The 14,085-nt window shown below is 35.5% G+C and overlaps 1 protein-coding gene across 1 annotated transcript in view; it reads left to right on the forward strand.

Annotated features, from left to right (window-relative positions):
* The window catches only part of LOC107672583 (semaphorin-3ab-like), a 39,322-nt gene that overhangs the window by 19,954 nt on the left and 5,283 nt on the right, over positions 1–14,085 (forward strand). Inside the window, exons 4-14 of the mRNA XM_016465834.1 lie at positions 3,126–3,245; positions 3,481–3,574; positions 4,731–4,850; positions 6,135–6,277; positions 8,862–8,976; positions 9,081–9,150; positions 9,305–9,449; positions 9,552–9,771; positions 9,878–9,969; positions 10,187–10,228; positions 13,431–13,602. Of these exons, the coding sequence (XP_016321320.1) occupies positions 3,126–3,245; positions 3,481–3,574; positions 4,731–4,850; positions 6,135–6,277; positions 8,862–8,976; positions 9,081–9,150; positions 9,305–9,449; positions 9,552–9,771; positions 9,878–9,969; positions 10,187–10,228; positions 13,431–13,602 (1,333 nt within the window). The remainder of the gene's footprint in view (positions 1–3,125; positions 3,246–3,480; positions 3,575–4,730; positions 4,851–6,134; positions 6,278–8,861; positions 8,977–9,080; positions 9,151–9,304; positions 9,450–9,551; positions 9,772–9,877; positions 9,970–10,186; positions 10,229–13,430; positions 13,603–14,085) is intronic.

The following is a 14,085-nucleotide window of genomic DNA, read 5'->3' on the forward strand; positions in this document are numbered from 1 at the left end:
TTTGTTGTAATTTTAATAAAATAAATGCAGCCTTGGAAAGCATGAGACTGTTTTAAAACAGTAAAAAAAAATCTTACTGACCCCAAATTTTTGAGCAGCAGTAAATGTTTTCATAGTATGTCAGCTTTCGAAAGAGCAATAAAAAAATATATTTTTTCCATTTTATATGTCTTTTATTGAAAGTAAATATAATATTTGAGATGGTTCCAAAAACAAGACACGATTGGTTTGCTTTGGACAAGAACTGCTCGTTCTGAGAAGGTAAAGCTGAGCTTGTCTGTCATTCGTCTTTTGATTTCACAAACAAAGTTGAAGGTTTCTCCCACAAGATCAGCTCAGCAGATGTCAATAGAAGAATGAATAAAAACCAAATCACTGAATTGTGGGACAACGGTGTATAAACACTTTCCAGACTAGGCTGCCATTTGCTCTCATAAATTCCATCACAGATCCTGCCCGAGGCGCTGCCTTGAACATATAAAGCCATAGAAAGCGGCCCTCGGCGATGTTAGCATCATAAAGAAACTATAAGGTTGGTTGGGTCTCAAAGGCTCTTATTTGAATGGCAATAACATGCATTGTGTGAGATTTTGATGCAAACATGTTCCTGATGAATGACAGGGTGCTCACTGAAAGATGGCTTTTATGTGAAGAGAGGGGTGCGGGTGAAAAGAGACAGATTGACTGAGGCTTGTTCTGCTCAAAGAGAGCTTGACTCAAGCTTGTTTGAAGTAAGTGGGACAATGTCAATCTAGGGCACTTTTCAGGGCCAATGAAGGAAGAAAACGGCTGGTCCTGTTGAAGGATCTCAGCCACAATTTGTAAGAAACAAAAAGAGAGTGAGATGAATGCTTATGAAGCGCAGGTCTTCACAAAAACAGCCACTTGTGTTGGTGGCAGTGATGCATGTTAGGTCAAATTAGACAAGTGTTTAAATGCATCTGTTGACTTTGACATTAACATAAAAATAACATTTATTTTGTAAAAAAATATATTTTTTTATTTTTTATTTTATTTTTTTAACATTTAATTTTATTTGTTATTACATTTTAATTTAATTTAGTTTAGTTTAATTATTTTTATTTCATCCACAATTGTAATTTGTAAGTGTTTTAAATGCATTTGTAGACTTTGAAATAACTAACTTTAGCATAAAATATTGACATTTAATTGAATTTAATTGAATTGAATTTATTTTATTTTATTTTATTTTACTTTATTTTATTTTATTTTATTTTAGTTTAGTTTAGTTTAGTTTAGTTTAGTTTAGTTTAGTTTAGTTTAGTTTAGTTTAGTTTAGTTTAGTACAGATAGGCTTGGTCAAAACCAAGATTGCATGGACAAAGCAACTTTTTAAAATCTTTTTTAAATAGCAAGATGACTCCAAACTGTTTTCCTATTGGTTATTGTGCAATTTCACTATCAATTAATGTGTATGGAAGTAACAAACCACTATTACGAAGGTGAACCAGCAACATGTTGAGTGGAGAACTTAAACTTTAATTAAAGGTGTGTACAGAAACATGTCACTTTAAATTAAGTTTGAGTTATGCAATTAACAAATGTTTGCTGGTTGCTGGGAGAAATCACCGTACAAATGAGTTACATATAATTATCAAGGTATGTTAAGTTGGGATAGGAGGTTGGAGAAATTCAGCTTAACTAAAGTATCAGTCAGTCAATATTGATGGAGTAGAAAAAGCCAAATCTTTGAGTCACATATTATATGTTGTCATACTTTTCTGTAAACCTTTTCCACATTAGATGAGTCACTTCAGTCCGTTCCAGATGAGACTTGCTCAGACACGTGGTTTAACACAACTGAGGAGCTTCTGAACACACACATGCACATTTCCATAGGCACAATCCCTGCTCAGATGCTACAGTGGAGCTGACAAACACAAACATACACACACACACACACACACTAACCCTGGGAGTACAGGCCACTGGGGAGCTATGGACGCCCATAACAGGATTTCCCTGTTAATGCACTAAACACCCGGCTGAAAAACAACTCCAGCTGTTGTAATATTTTCCTTTTAAAAAAAGAGCTTTGTAAGAGCATATTGGTCAGCTGTGCTGCTGCATGTGGAATTCTGCTACAGGAGTTTGATGCACACAGAAATGACACACATTAGCCACAATAAACGGAAAAAAAAAGGAATTATGCAATATCAAAGAACATGAAATGATTGGGTCAGTCCACAGATTATAGCATGACAATCTGAGGACATCAAAACAAAACTGTCATGCAACATAAACCTATGAAGGTGATAATATAAGGGTAATTATTAGTGAATGTATGAAGTCAGTTCCCCTCAAGCTCACACAGTTGTCCTAATCACAGGTTTTTGTCATCATATTAACTATGTTCCATGAACTGTTGAAAACCAGAAAGTAAACAAATACTTCATCCATCTTCCCTACTGTTCAAAAGCTTAGGGTCGATAGAATTTTAAATTTCTTTATTATATATAGAATATATTTTCAAATATAATTTATTCCTGTGATGGCAAAGCTGAATTTTTGCCATCATTACTCCAGTCTTCAGTGTCACATGATCCTTCAGAAATCATGCTAATATGCTGATTAGCTGCTCAAAAAAAACAAATCTGATTATTATCAATGTTGAAAACAGTTAACCCCTTAAAAAAACGATACATTTTGTGTCACTTTTGATCAATTGAATGCATCCTTGCTAAATAAAAGTAAAATATTTTAATGCATTTTATTTTATTTTACAGATAAGATTATTTTTTAATGCATGCAACTTGTTTTTATATTTTGCTACCTAATTATTTTGTTATTTTTAAACTTGTTGACATGTGTGTCCTAAGTGTCCAAATACTTTCTTTGGCCACTGTATGCATGTGTGTGTGTGTGTGATAAGCTGTGTCTGTCAGCATTTGTTGACACAGATGGGATGTGTTTATTTATCTGAGAACGCAGTGGTAACTGTGAATCGAGAAATATAGAAACACCACTGATGTAGTTTGCTTTGCTCTCTGTCAAGTTCAAGGTGTTGTTTTGGAAGTTTCTGTTGGTAAAATATTGGCTACATCACTATAAATGCTATGTTTTCTGTTCATAAATTGATGTAGTTTTATTCTCTTTCTCTGCAGAAGGAGTGCTCTAACTTCATAAAGGTTCTGCAGCCGTTTAATCAGACGCACTTGTATGTGTGTGGAACAGGAGCCTTCCATCCCGTCTGTGCTTATGTGGAAGTGGGCAAACGCCCGGAGGTAAATACATCCCACATCAGTTGTTCTTTCACAGTTTATTGGTGGTTCTATTTTATCAAATTATTGTTATGTCACTTTTGATTATTTAGAAGCTTTGGTCACTCAGATAAGACCTAAAAATTATGCTAAAATTTTTCGAATCACAGTAGCCTTAAAATGTGACGGAAATTTGATAATTGTTTCAATGTGGTTTGTCATTTGCACAAAGATTGATTTTGTGCTCATTTCTATCCAGGACAACATCTTTCGGCTAGGGTCATCAAACCTTGAGAATGGCCGTGGAAAGAGTCCCTATGACCCCAAACTCCTGACTGCTTCCATGCTGATCGGTGAGTGATGCTGAATATGAACGACTGATTTTCTGGTTAATATTTAAGTTCACTGTAATCCTACCTGTCAAAATTTAATTTGAAGGGTCTTAAAAAGTTTGTACAGGTAGATGTCTTTCATAACAACAACAAAAAAAATCATTAATTCATTTTCTTAGCTTCACATTTTTACATGGGTGGTGTAAAGTCACATGACTAGATCCATTTCCCGCTCTGAAATTTAGATAAGATTAGATTTAACTTTATTGTCATTGTGTAGGGTACAGTACAAAGTCAATGAAATGCAGAAGCATCTAACTAAAAGCACAAATTGCAATATATCATATAATACACATAAACTTACAAGTATTATATAATTTATGTTAAGTGCATTTACAATGCATATGGTAGACCAGTCAGTGCAAATAAGTAACAGTATATTTAGAAGATGCCCTAGTTGTGAAGGTGGTAGTAATGGTACAGGAATGATGCAGGTGTCTGTGTCCAAATTCTATGAAAACAAATAAGTAATAGGTTACTGGTACCATAATACAAATGAAATGCACAGATAAGACATAAACATATCTAAGATCAAGTATATGACGAGTGGGAAAAAAAACTGAAACTCATGCTGTTATCTGACTGATTCAAAAATATAATTATTTATTTTAATACATTTATTTATTCTAGATATTTATTAATTATAGTTTAATGTTACTTTATTGTTTTCAACATTTTTATAATAATAATAATAATAATAAACAACATTTTTTAAAAACTCTAATACATTAAAAGTATTTTATTTTAGAATATAGAATAGAATAGAATAGAATAGAATAGAATAGAAAATGTGTGTAGGTTGTCCAGTGGGGTCCAAGTATGAGACAACACTTGAAAACAAAAGATTCAAAATCTAATTTAAATATAGAAAAAAAAAGAACATTTTAGGATTTGCACACACACAGTCCCGTTCTCTCACGCCATCCTTGAGCCTGAAATTGCCTGTGAGTGTTGACTGTCACACCTCTTTGAGTCCTCACCTGAGCTGTTATTAAAGTTTACAAAACCCAGACTGAACTAGTTCCTCCTGCCTCCTGACATTTCATTCTCGCCATCCATATTGAACTCACATTAACCATCCTAAATATGAGTTTTAATTAGTGTTTTTGATCATCAGATGGGGAACTTTATGCTGGGACATCAGCTGACTTCATGGGCCGGGACTTTGCCATTTTCCGAACGTTAGGCAAGCACCATCCAATCAGAACAGAGCAGCACGACTCCAGATGGCTCAACGGTGAGACACAAATACATATTTACACACATTACTCATGATCAGTGTTGGGGAAAGTTACTTTTAAAAGTAATGCGTTACAATATTGCGTTACTCCATAAAAAAGTAACTAATTACGTTACTTAGTTAATTTTTATGGAAAGTAATGCATTACGTTACTTTTGCGTTACTTTTTAAATCTGGACAGGGCTTGCTTGTTTGTTTTTAAAATAAAAAGTTATATTTTTGGCAAATATAAAAGCCTTTTCACACCAAAAGTGCATGAATAAGCCTCAGGCTGAAGGGAAAGTAAATTTAAGTCCGTACAGTAGAATGCAGAAGAAGAAATTTCAACACGCTTCAGCAATAAAAAAAGACTCACGAATGTTTGTCTAGAGTAATTTTTGCTTATTAGTATGGTTGAACTGGATCATCGAAGGTCAGAAGCAAAGACATTGGTTAATAGAATGGGATTAAATACATAAAGGATATTTGTGTTGTTTAACATTTAATTATTGCATATTCTGAGTTGCATTATTTTTATTCATTTTGAGGAATACTGAATCTGCGTTACTTGTAATGAGTTACCCCCAACACTGCTCATGATATATATATATTAAATGACTGCAAACATATAAATATACTATATACGCATACACTACCATACATACATACACTACCAACAAGAGTAATATTGTGAAACATTATTAGTTTAAAATAACAGTTTTCTATTTTAACATATTTAAAATGCCATTTAGTCATTTATTATTATGCAAAGCTGAACTTCTTCCATTACTTATTTTTTGTTAACCAAAGGAACAATTAAAGAGTAAATCAATGCCTTTGGCTCCAGTGAACAAGTTTTGCGTAATAGGAGTGTTTGCGCACTTGTATGTGTATGTGTATGTGTATGTGCATGTAGATGTGGTGAGGTGACTGTGTAGGTCAATGTGAGCTGGTGCAACAGTAATGTGATGTGAGATGTATGTGATGTGGCTCTTGCTTCTCAGTGAATACAGCAATAACCCTGAATAGCCATGAAAAACAGGCTGTTTAGAGCTGGGGCCCACAACATCGTAAACAGAGTCTATACACACTTAACATCTCATTAAGACGCACACACACACACACATGAAAATCAGACCTATTCAACTATATGAACAATGAAGCTTAAAAATCAGAAAATCTGAAATGGTCAGTACTCTTGCAATTAAAGTTATTGGTCCACACTAGTTTTGGCTAAATTATTTTTGCTGTATTATGTATTTTTATTATTTTGTGTTAATGTGTTGTTTGTTGTCCTTCCAGATCCTAGATTTATCAGTGTGCATCTCATCCCAGAGAGCGAAAACCCTGAAGACGACAAGATCTATCTGTTCTTCAGAGAGAACGCTATTGATGGAGAGCAAATCAGCAAAGCTACACAAGCCAGAATCGGACAGTTGTGCAAGGTACAGATACTCTTCACACATACATACACTAAAGGACCACAAACACATGACCCCACAGGCTGGTCCACTAAAAAAAAAAGGACATTTTATAGCTCAGAAGTCTCAGTATGTTTTATCTTTGCCCAGGATGCAACATAGGATCATTGGAAACAACGGGCCTCTGCCTATATTTTTGCTACAACCTCAACACTTTTACCATAGCGCTTGATTTGTAAACTAGTACATTTTGAAGTCTGCATCACATAACCAGCTCCATGTGTATGGCTTTTCTGACATAGTAAACTTGCTCAGTAGCTCACCTGGTACAGCATTGAACTTGCGCTGCGAAGTGCTCAGGTACCAATCTTGTGAAACACGACATGACAATAGACATAAAAGACTCGTAGAAGCAAGCTAAAATGGAATAGTTGCTTCAGCAAATGCATTTTTATCTCATGTTTGCTTTTGTTAAAGGGGTCCTATTATGCTTTTTCACCTTTTCAACTTTAGTTAGTCTGTAATGTTGCTGTTTGAGCATAAAAACAGCCAGACTGGGGAGAGAGGTGTTGTAATAATGTAAAATATGTGAAAAATAATGTGTTTTTCGAACAACCTAGTATGAGAGCCTGTTCTAGTACCCCCCCAAAACAAAATCAAGACTTTGTAAAAGAGCATAATAGGACCCCTTTAACACTGTCGGTTAGGTTTAGGGTAGGGTTTAGTATAGGTGTTACGTTATTTTCAAATGTGATCAAATGTGACTCATCAGACATTTCATTTCCAAACTGCCATGATACGTACAACAGCCAATGTAATAAAACGTTGCTAGATCCACTTCCATCTGTTTCGGATAAAACCGAACGCGCAACTGACTGGACATTTCACTTTGAAAGTGTCGCAAAACAAGCAAGAAGCAACGTAACATAATTTTGCAAGAATCGACAATACCATTCTGACTTTGTTGATATCTTAGCAAATTTGAGCACAGTTCAGTACTCTTTTTCTCAGAAAAATACTTTAAGAGACTGCTTCCATTTAATCTTGTTGTATAGAAGACACGATTGAGATATTAACTAGATCTTATTTGTGATTTTTCTTTACCATGGTAATGCATACACAAAACGTTGCTTCATTCCTCTCCTCCTCATGGTGGCAGGAAGGCCCAGCCAGTGTTTTTGCATTTGGCTTCACCTCTGTTTTGTGGCCTTGCTCTCACCCCCCACGTGAAATTTAAGAGATGCCTAAAATGTCACAGGAGCCATCAGCCGAGAGAACAAAGACTCCTCTGTGGAGAAAATGTGAGACTTTGGCAGACTCACTCAGCTCAAGTGCGAGTCTACAGCTTGAAGAGGTAGAAAGGTGTTCTCAATTACAGCTCGCTCGGTATTCTGGTATGACTGGAATCCTCCCTTCACCGGCACAGACAATTGTCTTATTATGCCGAGTGTATGTTTAGTTTATGTAACACATTTTCCCGCCTTGCTAATTAGAACTGATCAATCCACAGCGACGGAGACTGTTATTATTGCTCATTTGTTTCTCGTGCTGACTGCTAGGTTTTTTGTGTAAAACAAGATTGAAGACACCTGTGTGTGTGTGTGTGTACACATGCACACACCTCTTTAAAATGAATCATCAATAATTATTCTCTATAAATAAATACTGTCTGTGCAAAGGATGACTGGAGTTATTGTTTTGAGAATTTTATGTTGGAGTGCATTTACCTTAAAGGGGTCATGAAATTAGAAATACATTTTTCCTTGATCTTTTGACATGTAAGAGGTCATTTTACTATAAAAACACACTGTAAGTTTCAGCTCTAAAAACTTCCGTTACTCTAAAAACCGCTTTTATTGAAACCAAGCTGCCAAAATAACTCGTTTAGCTTTATTATGTAATAGAAATGAATACATCAGTGCAAAGCTGACTGTTTATTTTCAACTATGTGAATGTCTCAGTAGAATTCTTTTTTCATGATTCTGTGATAGCATAAATGTAAAAGTTTTGAAAAGTGTCTTAACACACAGGGTGGAAAATAATTTTTTTTAAAGTGAAAATCGTCTCAGGTTACTTATGTAACCATGGTTCCCTGAGTAGGGGAAATTTGCATTGAATTGGCCATGCCCCACAGGAATTTACAGAATTTTAGTTCAAATAAATTTGACAGATATAGTCAACAGAGTACCATACAGATGGTATTCCGGGAAGTGAAATGTTCATCCACACTAGTCCATAAATATTTACATTTTTTTAAACTACTTTTTTTTTTTATTTTTTACATTTTCAAATGCAGATGTCAAGTCAAAATTCAGAGTTTGCATTGACAAACGTTCTTTTTTTATTGTTAAAGCTTAATGGAGTTATATGAATTTTTTTGAATTTCCTAATTTAACTTCCTTAAATTCAAATTAGTTTTATACCTCAATTCGGTTAAAATGGAATTTAAAAGGATTCTTTGTTCAATTCTGAATGGCACATAGCCCTGCCTATAGCATCACGTAAAAATTTAAAAATGTAGTGCTAATTATATTCTTTTACACATTAGCTTGTCTGAAGTAAATGTTAAGTAAAATGATACAAGTACATTTTAATTTGTTCCTGACAGAACGATTTTGGAGGCCACAGGAGTTTGGTGAACAAATGGACCACCTTTCTGAAGGCCCGTTTAATCTGCTCCGTTCCTGGCCTGAACGGCATCGACACACACTTTGATGAACTACGTAAGTTACCCATGCTATGACAATACCTTCAGATTTTGCTCTACTGTTCTGTTTTGGCATATTTGGTTGTCCACTCACTAAAAAAAAATGTTGCTCGTTTTCAGAGGATGTTTTTCTCATGAGCTCCAAGGATCCCAAAAACCCTATTATCTATGCTGTATTTACAACATCCAGGTATTAAAATATCCAATTTACACCAAATTCCCTTTTCCCACCAAGCCTGAATGCTTATTCTGTCTTTTTGTATTCAAAGCTTGATAATTATGTCTCAAGTCCCTAAAGGCGAAGCTGTCAAATAACTCATAATTGCTGTTTCTCGGGTTTACAGTAACATCTTTAAGGGCTCAGCAGTGTGTATGTACGGTATGGCGGATATCAGGAGGGTGTTTCTGGGCCCCTATGCCCACCGAGATGGACCCAACTACCAATGGGTACCGTTTTTGGGTAGAGTGCCATATCCAAGACCTGGCACGGTAAGACGGCCAATCAGTGCTGATGCCTTTGTACATTTTACTTTCAAATTAAAGTGACTTGCCTGCCTGGATTTTAACAAATGTTCTTCTGGATGTTGACAGTGCCCCAGCAAAACGTTTGATGGTTTTGAATCAACAAAGGACTTTCCTGATGACGTTATCACTTTTGCCAGAAGCCATCCGGCCATGTACAACCCAGTGTTCCCCATCAACAACCGTCCAATCATAATCAAAACCGATGTTGACTATCAGTTTACTCAGATAGTGGTGGACAGGGTGGAGGCAGAGGACGGCCAGTATGATGTTATGTTTATTGGCACTGGTGAGTAGAATTAAGATTTTTTTAAATAATGTTATTTACATGTTTTTTTTTTTTGGTATATGCTAGATGTAAAACACAAGTTAATAATTTTATTTTTCCACCATAGACATGGGCACAGTTCTTAAGGTGGTTTCCATCCCCAGAGGAACATGGCATGACCTTGAAGAAGTCCTGTTGGAAGAGATGACTGTGTTCAGAGTGGGTTTATAGAGCTTATTATACTAATTTATTCCTAATTGGTACATTATTAGGATTGTTCATTGAAAACTATTTAGTGTACATTCCAACACCGTCGAATTTTTCTACTAAAATACCTCAAAGGAATTATTTTTTAGGTTTTTAATACTTTTTCCATTTTTCATACTGATAAATATTTTGTAATATAAAGTATTAAAAACACTTATTTTTTTCACAGGAGCCATCAGCTATTACTGCGATGGAACTCTCCACAAAGCAGGTTGGTATTATTAGAACTTCAAACAACTGATCTCTTAATGCAATAAAGGTGGTGAAAGCAGCTCTTTATAAGTGGCAGCACTGAACATGATTCCATTAGGCAAGTCTGAAGAACATAACTGGTTTAATAAGTGAAGTGCAGGGAAAATAATGAATCTAAAAGAGTGAAATAGGCCTAATGCTTAATAGAACACAGTGGGTCTCATTCACTAATATTTGTATACAAGTGGACAGAAATTCACAACAGCGGTGCATATTTGTTCTTATCCTTGTTCTAACATTGTTTAACCCAAATTATTCTATTATATTACTGAATATGATTCCTGAAGGATCATGTGACACTGAAGACTGGAGTAATGGCTGCTGGAAATTCAGCTTTGACATCACAAGATTAAATAACATTTTAAATTATATTAAAATAGTTATTTTTAATTATAATAATATTTCACAATATTACTGGTTTTACTGTATATTTGATCAAATAAATGCAGCCTTGGTGAACATAAAAGTCTTCTTTCAAAAACATTAAAAAATCGTATCAACCTCAAGTGTTTGGATGATAATATATATAAGTAAAAGTTAAAAGAATTCAGCTTAACACATTCTAACATGCTTTTTATGTTAAAATGTGGGCCACTAGAAGTCTGTTTGCATATATGTAGCTCTAATTGATTCTAAATATTATCCTAGATTTAAATCATAAAACTATTCACTCACAATAAGAACCAAAAAGTCTAACAGGTGATCTAGCCAGAACTAGCCAGCATGTGAGCTTTTTGAAAAAGCGCGAACTGGTCCGCCAAGTTAGCACTGGGTGTTTTGTGGGGAAATTGTCATGCCGCACTGCATTTTGTTGACAGAGGTGATATAGACCAGCCAGATTTATCATGTACCAAAAAACCCAACACAGTAAACCAACAGTCTTCTGATTTCCAACCATGCATAACACCTCCCTAACATCTTTTATTGGCTTTGGAACAGCATTTCTATCAAATAGCCTTAGCCCTAATTCTAACCTAGCACTAAAAACAGAAGAAAATTTGGTTTATTAATAGAAATTGTTGCTCCAAGACCAAGAATGAGGTTGATCCAACTTGCAGATCTTACTACTTGACGTTATGTTAAGTGTGATAACATGCTAGCAAGAAAGCAGTCACTGCGTCATACTTCCCTTAACATCTCTTCATAAAATAAAATTCAGGATGTGCGGGGAAAGTATAAATTTGAAGCCAAAGAGAAAATTGCAACTGTTCATAACAGTGTTTTAATGAAAGCTCTGCATACATGCCGTACATGTCAGGTTAGTGTTTTTAATTAAAGCTTTTGAAATGAAACGCAGCCTAAAAAGGTCATTCCGCTATGTTAATGACATATTTAACTGCTGAGAAACTGTTTCACAGCTGTTGCAAAAATACAGGCTCTAGAACGTGCATTTACACACGTCCGTTCAAAAGCTTAGGGTCTATAAGATTTCTGAATGTTTTTGAATGAAGTCTCTTATGTTCCTGCATTTATTTGATCATAAAAACAGTAATATTGTGAAATATTATTACAATTTTAAATAACTGGTTTCTATTTGAGTATATTTTATCATTTAATTTATTCCTGTGATGCAGAGCTGATATTTCAGCATTATTACTCCAGTCTTCAGTGTCACATGATCCTTCAGAAATCATGGTGCTCAAACATTTTTTACTATCAATGTTGAAAAGTATCCATTAAAAAAGAAAAACCTTACTGACCACAAACTTTTAAATGATACATGGTGTACATCGTGTGATCACATTAATGGGGACCACACACAGACTTCCTGTATCGGACACACCTCATTACAGTGGCACCGCTAACCCACAGCACTGCGCTCTGACATTTCATAGTTCAGATTTAAAAGGATGGCAGAAGAAAATGAAAGACTCTTGGTCTCTCTTGGCCTTGAATCCCTATAGACCTGAAACACGCTGAGAGACACACAGCTGTGATAGACATGCTGGGTGTGACTCTGCTAGTGTGATAGCATATGGTCTGAACTATCAGTTTGTATTCTCACTGTTGGATGTCCTGTTTGTCTGTATCAGGATCAAGAGTTCTCACTTCTTTCTTTGTTGTTTCCCTGTCTATGTGAGCAGATGAGGCAGACGGAGAGAGAGGTTTGCTGGATAAGACAGTGTATGGGGTTGAAAACAGCAGCTCTTTTCTGGAGTGCAGTCCTAAATCCCAGCGTGCCCTTATTTACTGGCATGTGACACTGAAGACTGGAGTAATGGCTGCTGGAAATTCAGCTTTGACATCACAAGATTAAATAACATTTTAAATTATATTAAAATAGTTATTTTTAATTATAATAATATTTCACAATATTACTGGTTTTACTGTATATTTGATCAAATAAATGCAGCCTTGGTGAACATAAAAGTCTTCTTTCAAAAACATTAAAAAATCGTATCAACCTCAAGTGTTTGGATGATAATATATATAAGTAAAAGTTAAAAGAATTCAGCTTAACACATTCTAACATGCTTTTTATGTTAAAATGTGGGCCACTAGAAGTCTGTTTGCATATATGTAGCTCTAATTGATTCTAAATATTATCCTAGATTTAAATCATAAAACTATTCACTCACAATAAGAACCAAAAAGTCTAACAGGTGATCTAGCCAGAACTAGCCAGCATGTGAGCTTTTTGAAAAAGCGCGAACTGGTCCGCCAAGTTAGCACTGGGTGTTTTGTGGGGAAATTGTCATGCCGCACTGCATTTTGTTGACAGAGGTGATATAGACCAGCCAGATTTATCATGTACCAAAAAACCCAACACAGCTCTTACTCTCGGGCTGGGTTACACACACACGTTGCTTGGCCTCCAGCTACATTACGCAGAGCAGGGGCTGCTGTCACAGTCACTCACACAACACGGCAACATGAGGTACTGCCATTAGAGGCCACACACACACACAGACACACACACCAGCTGGTTTTACACCCAGGACTGCAGCGTGAGCTCTCCTTTAGATTGTGTGAATAATCCAGAAGACACTGAGGTTATCTGAAGGGATATATAATTAAACAGCTGTGTACAAGCCCCGAGAAAGTTCCCGTATCCTCAGTGAAACAGCCATTAACTCAGAGATCACACCAGAGCACAGGCCATCAAAACTTTGGCATCATTGTTTTAAGGAAGTCTCAATCTCTCTGCTCTATTTTTACAGCAACAGCTCTATCTGGGATCCGCCATTGGGGTTTCTCAAATGCCGCTGCATCGCTGTGACGTGTACGGGAAGGCCTGCGCTGAGTGCTGTCTGGCGCGTGATCCTTACTGCGCCTGGGACGGCTCACAGTGTTCCCGATACTTTCCAACTGCTAAGAGGTACATTGAGGAACGCCGAAACACTGCAAAATTGATCTAAGATGAAGAAGATGCTCCATGAACTTTGAGTTTTTTCGTCAATGGGCTCTGAATTCCTTTCAGATTTGTTATTATATATCAAAAGTTGCCAGATTTTTCTTTTTCTTTTTACTTATTTGAACTAGATCGAGGTGATGAATTCAATGATTTTTTTTTAGTTGGAGCAAACATGTAATTTAAATGAGCTCATATAGCATTGCTATTTTTAGGCTGTAACATTCAACAACATGCAACACTGCAACCTTAAAGGAGTAGTTGACAGTGTTATTTTAGTATTAATTATTTACTGCTATAGTATTTATTCATATTTTGAATTAGCTTTTATTTTTATATTTTCAGTTTTTTATTTAATTTTAGTTTCAGTAATTTGTCATGGGCTTTTGTCATCTTTTTCTATTGAGCATTATTATTATTTTTTTCAGATTTAGTTTTAGTAATGTCAATCCTTTAGTTGCCAA

This window comes from Sinocyclocheilus anshuiensis, unplaced genomic scaffold, assembly GCF_001515605.1.
Source record: "Sinocyclocheilus anshuiensis isolate Anshui unplaced genomic scaffold, SAMN03320099.WGS_v1.1 scaffold28, whole genome shotgun sequence".
Taxonomy (NCBI): domain Eukaryota; kingdom Metazoa; phylum Chordata; class Actinopteri; order Cypriniformes; family Cyprinidae; genus Sinocyclocheilus; species Sinocyclocheilus anshuiensis.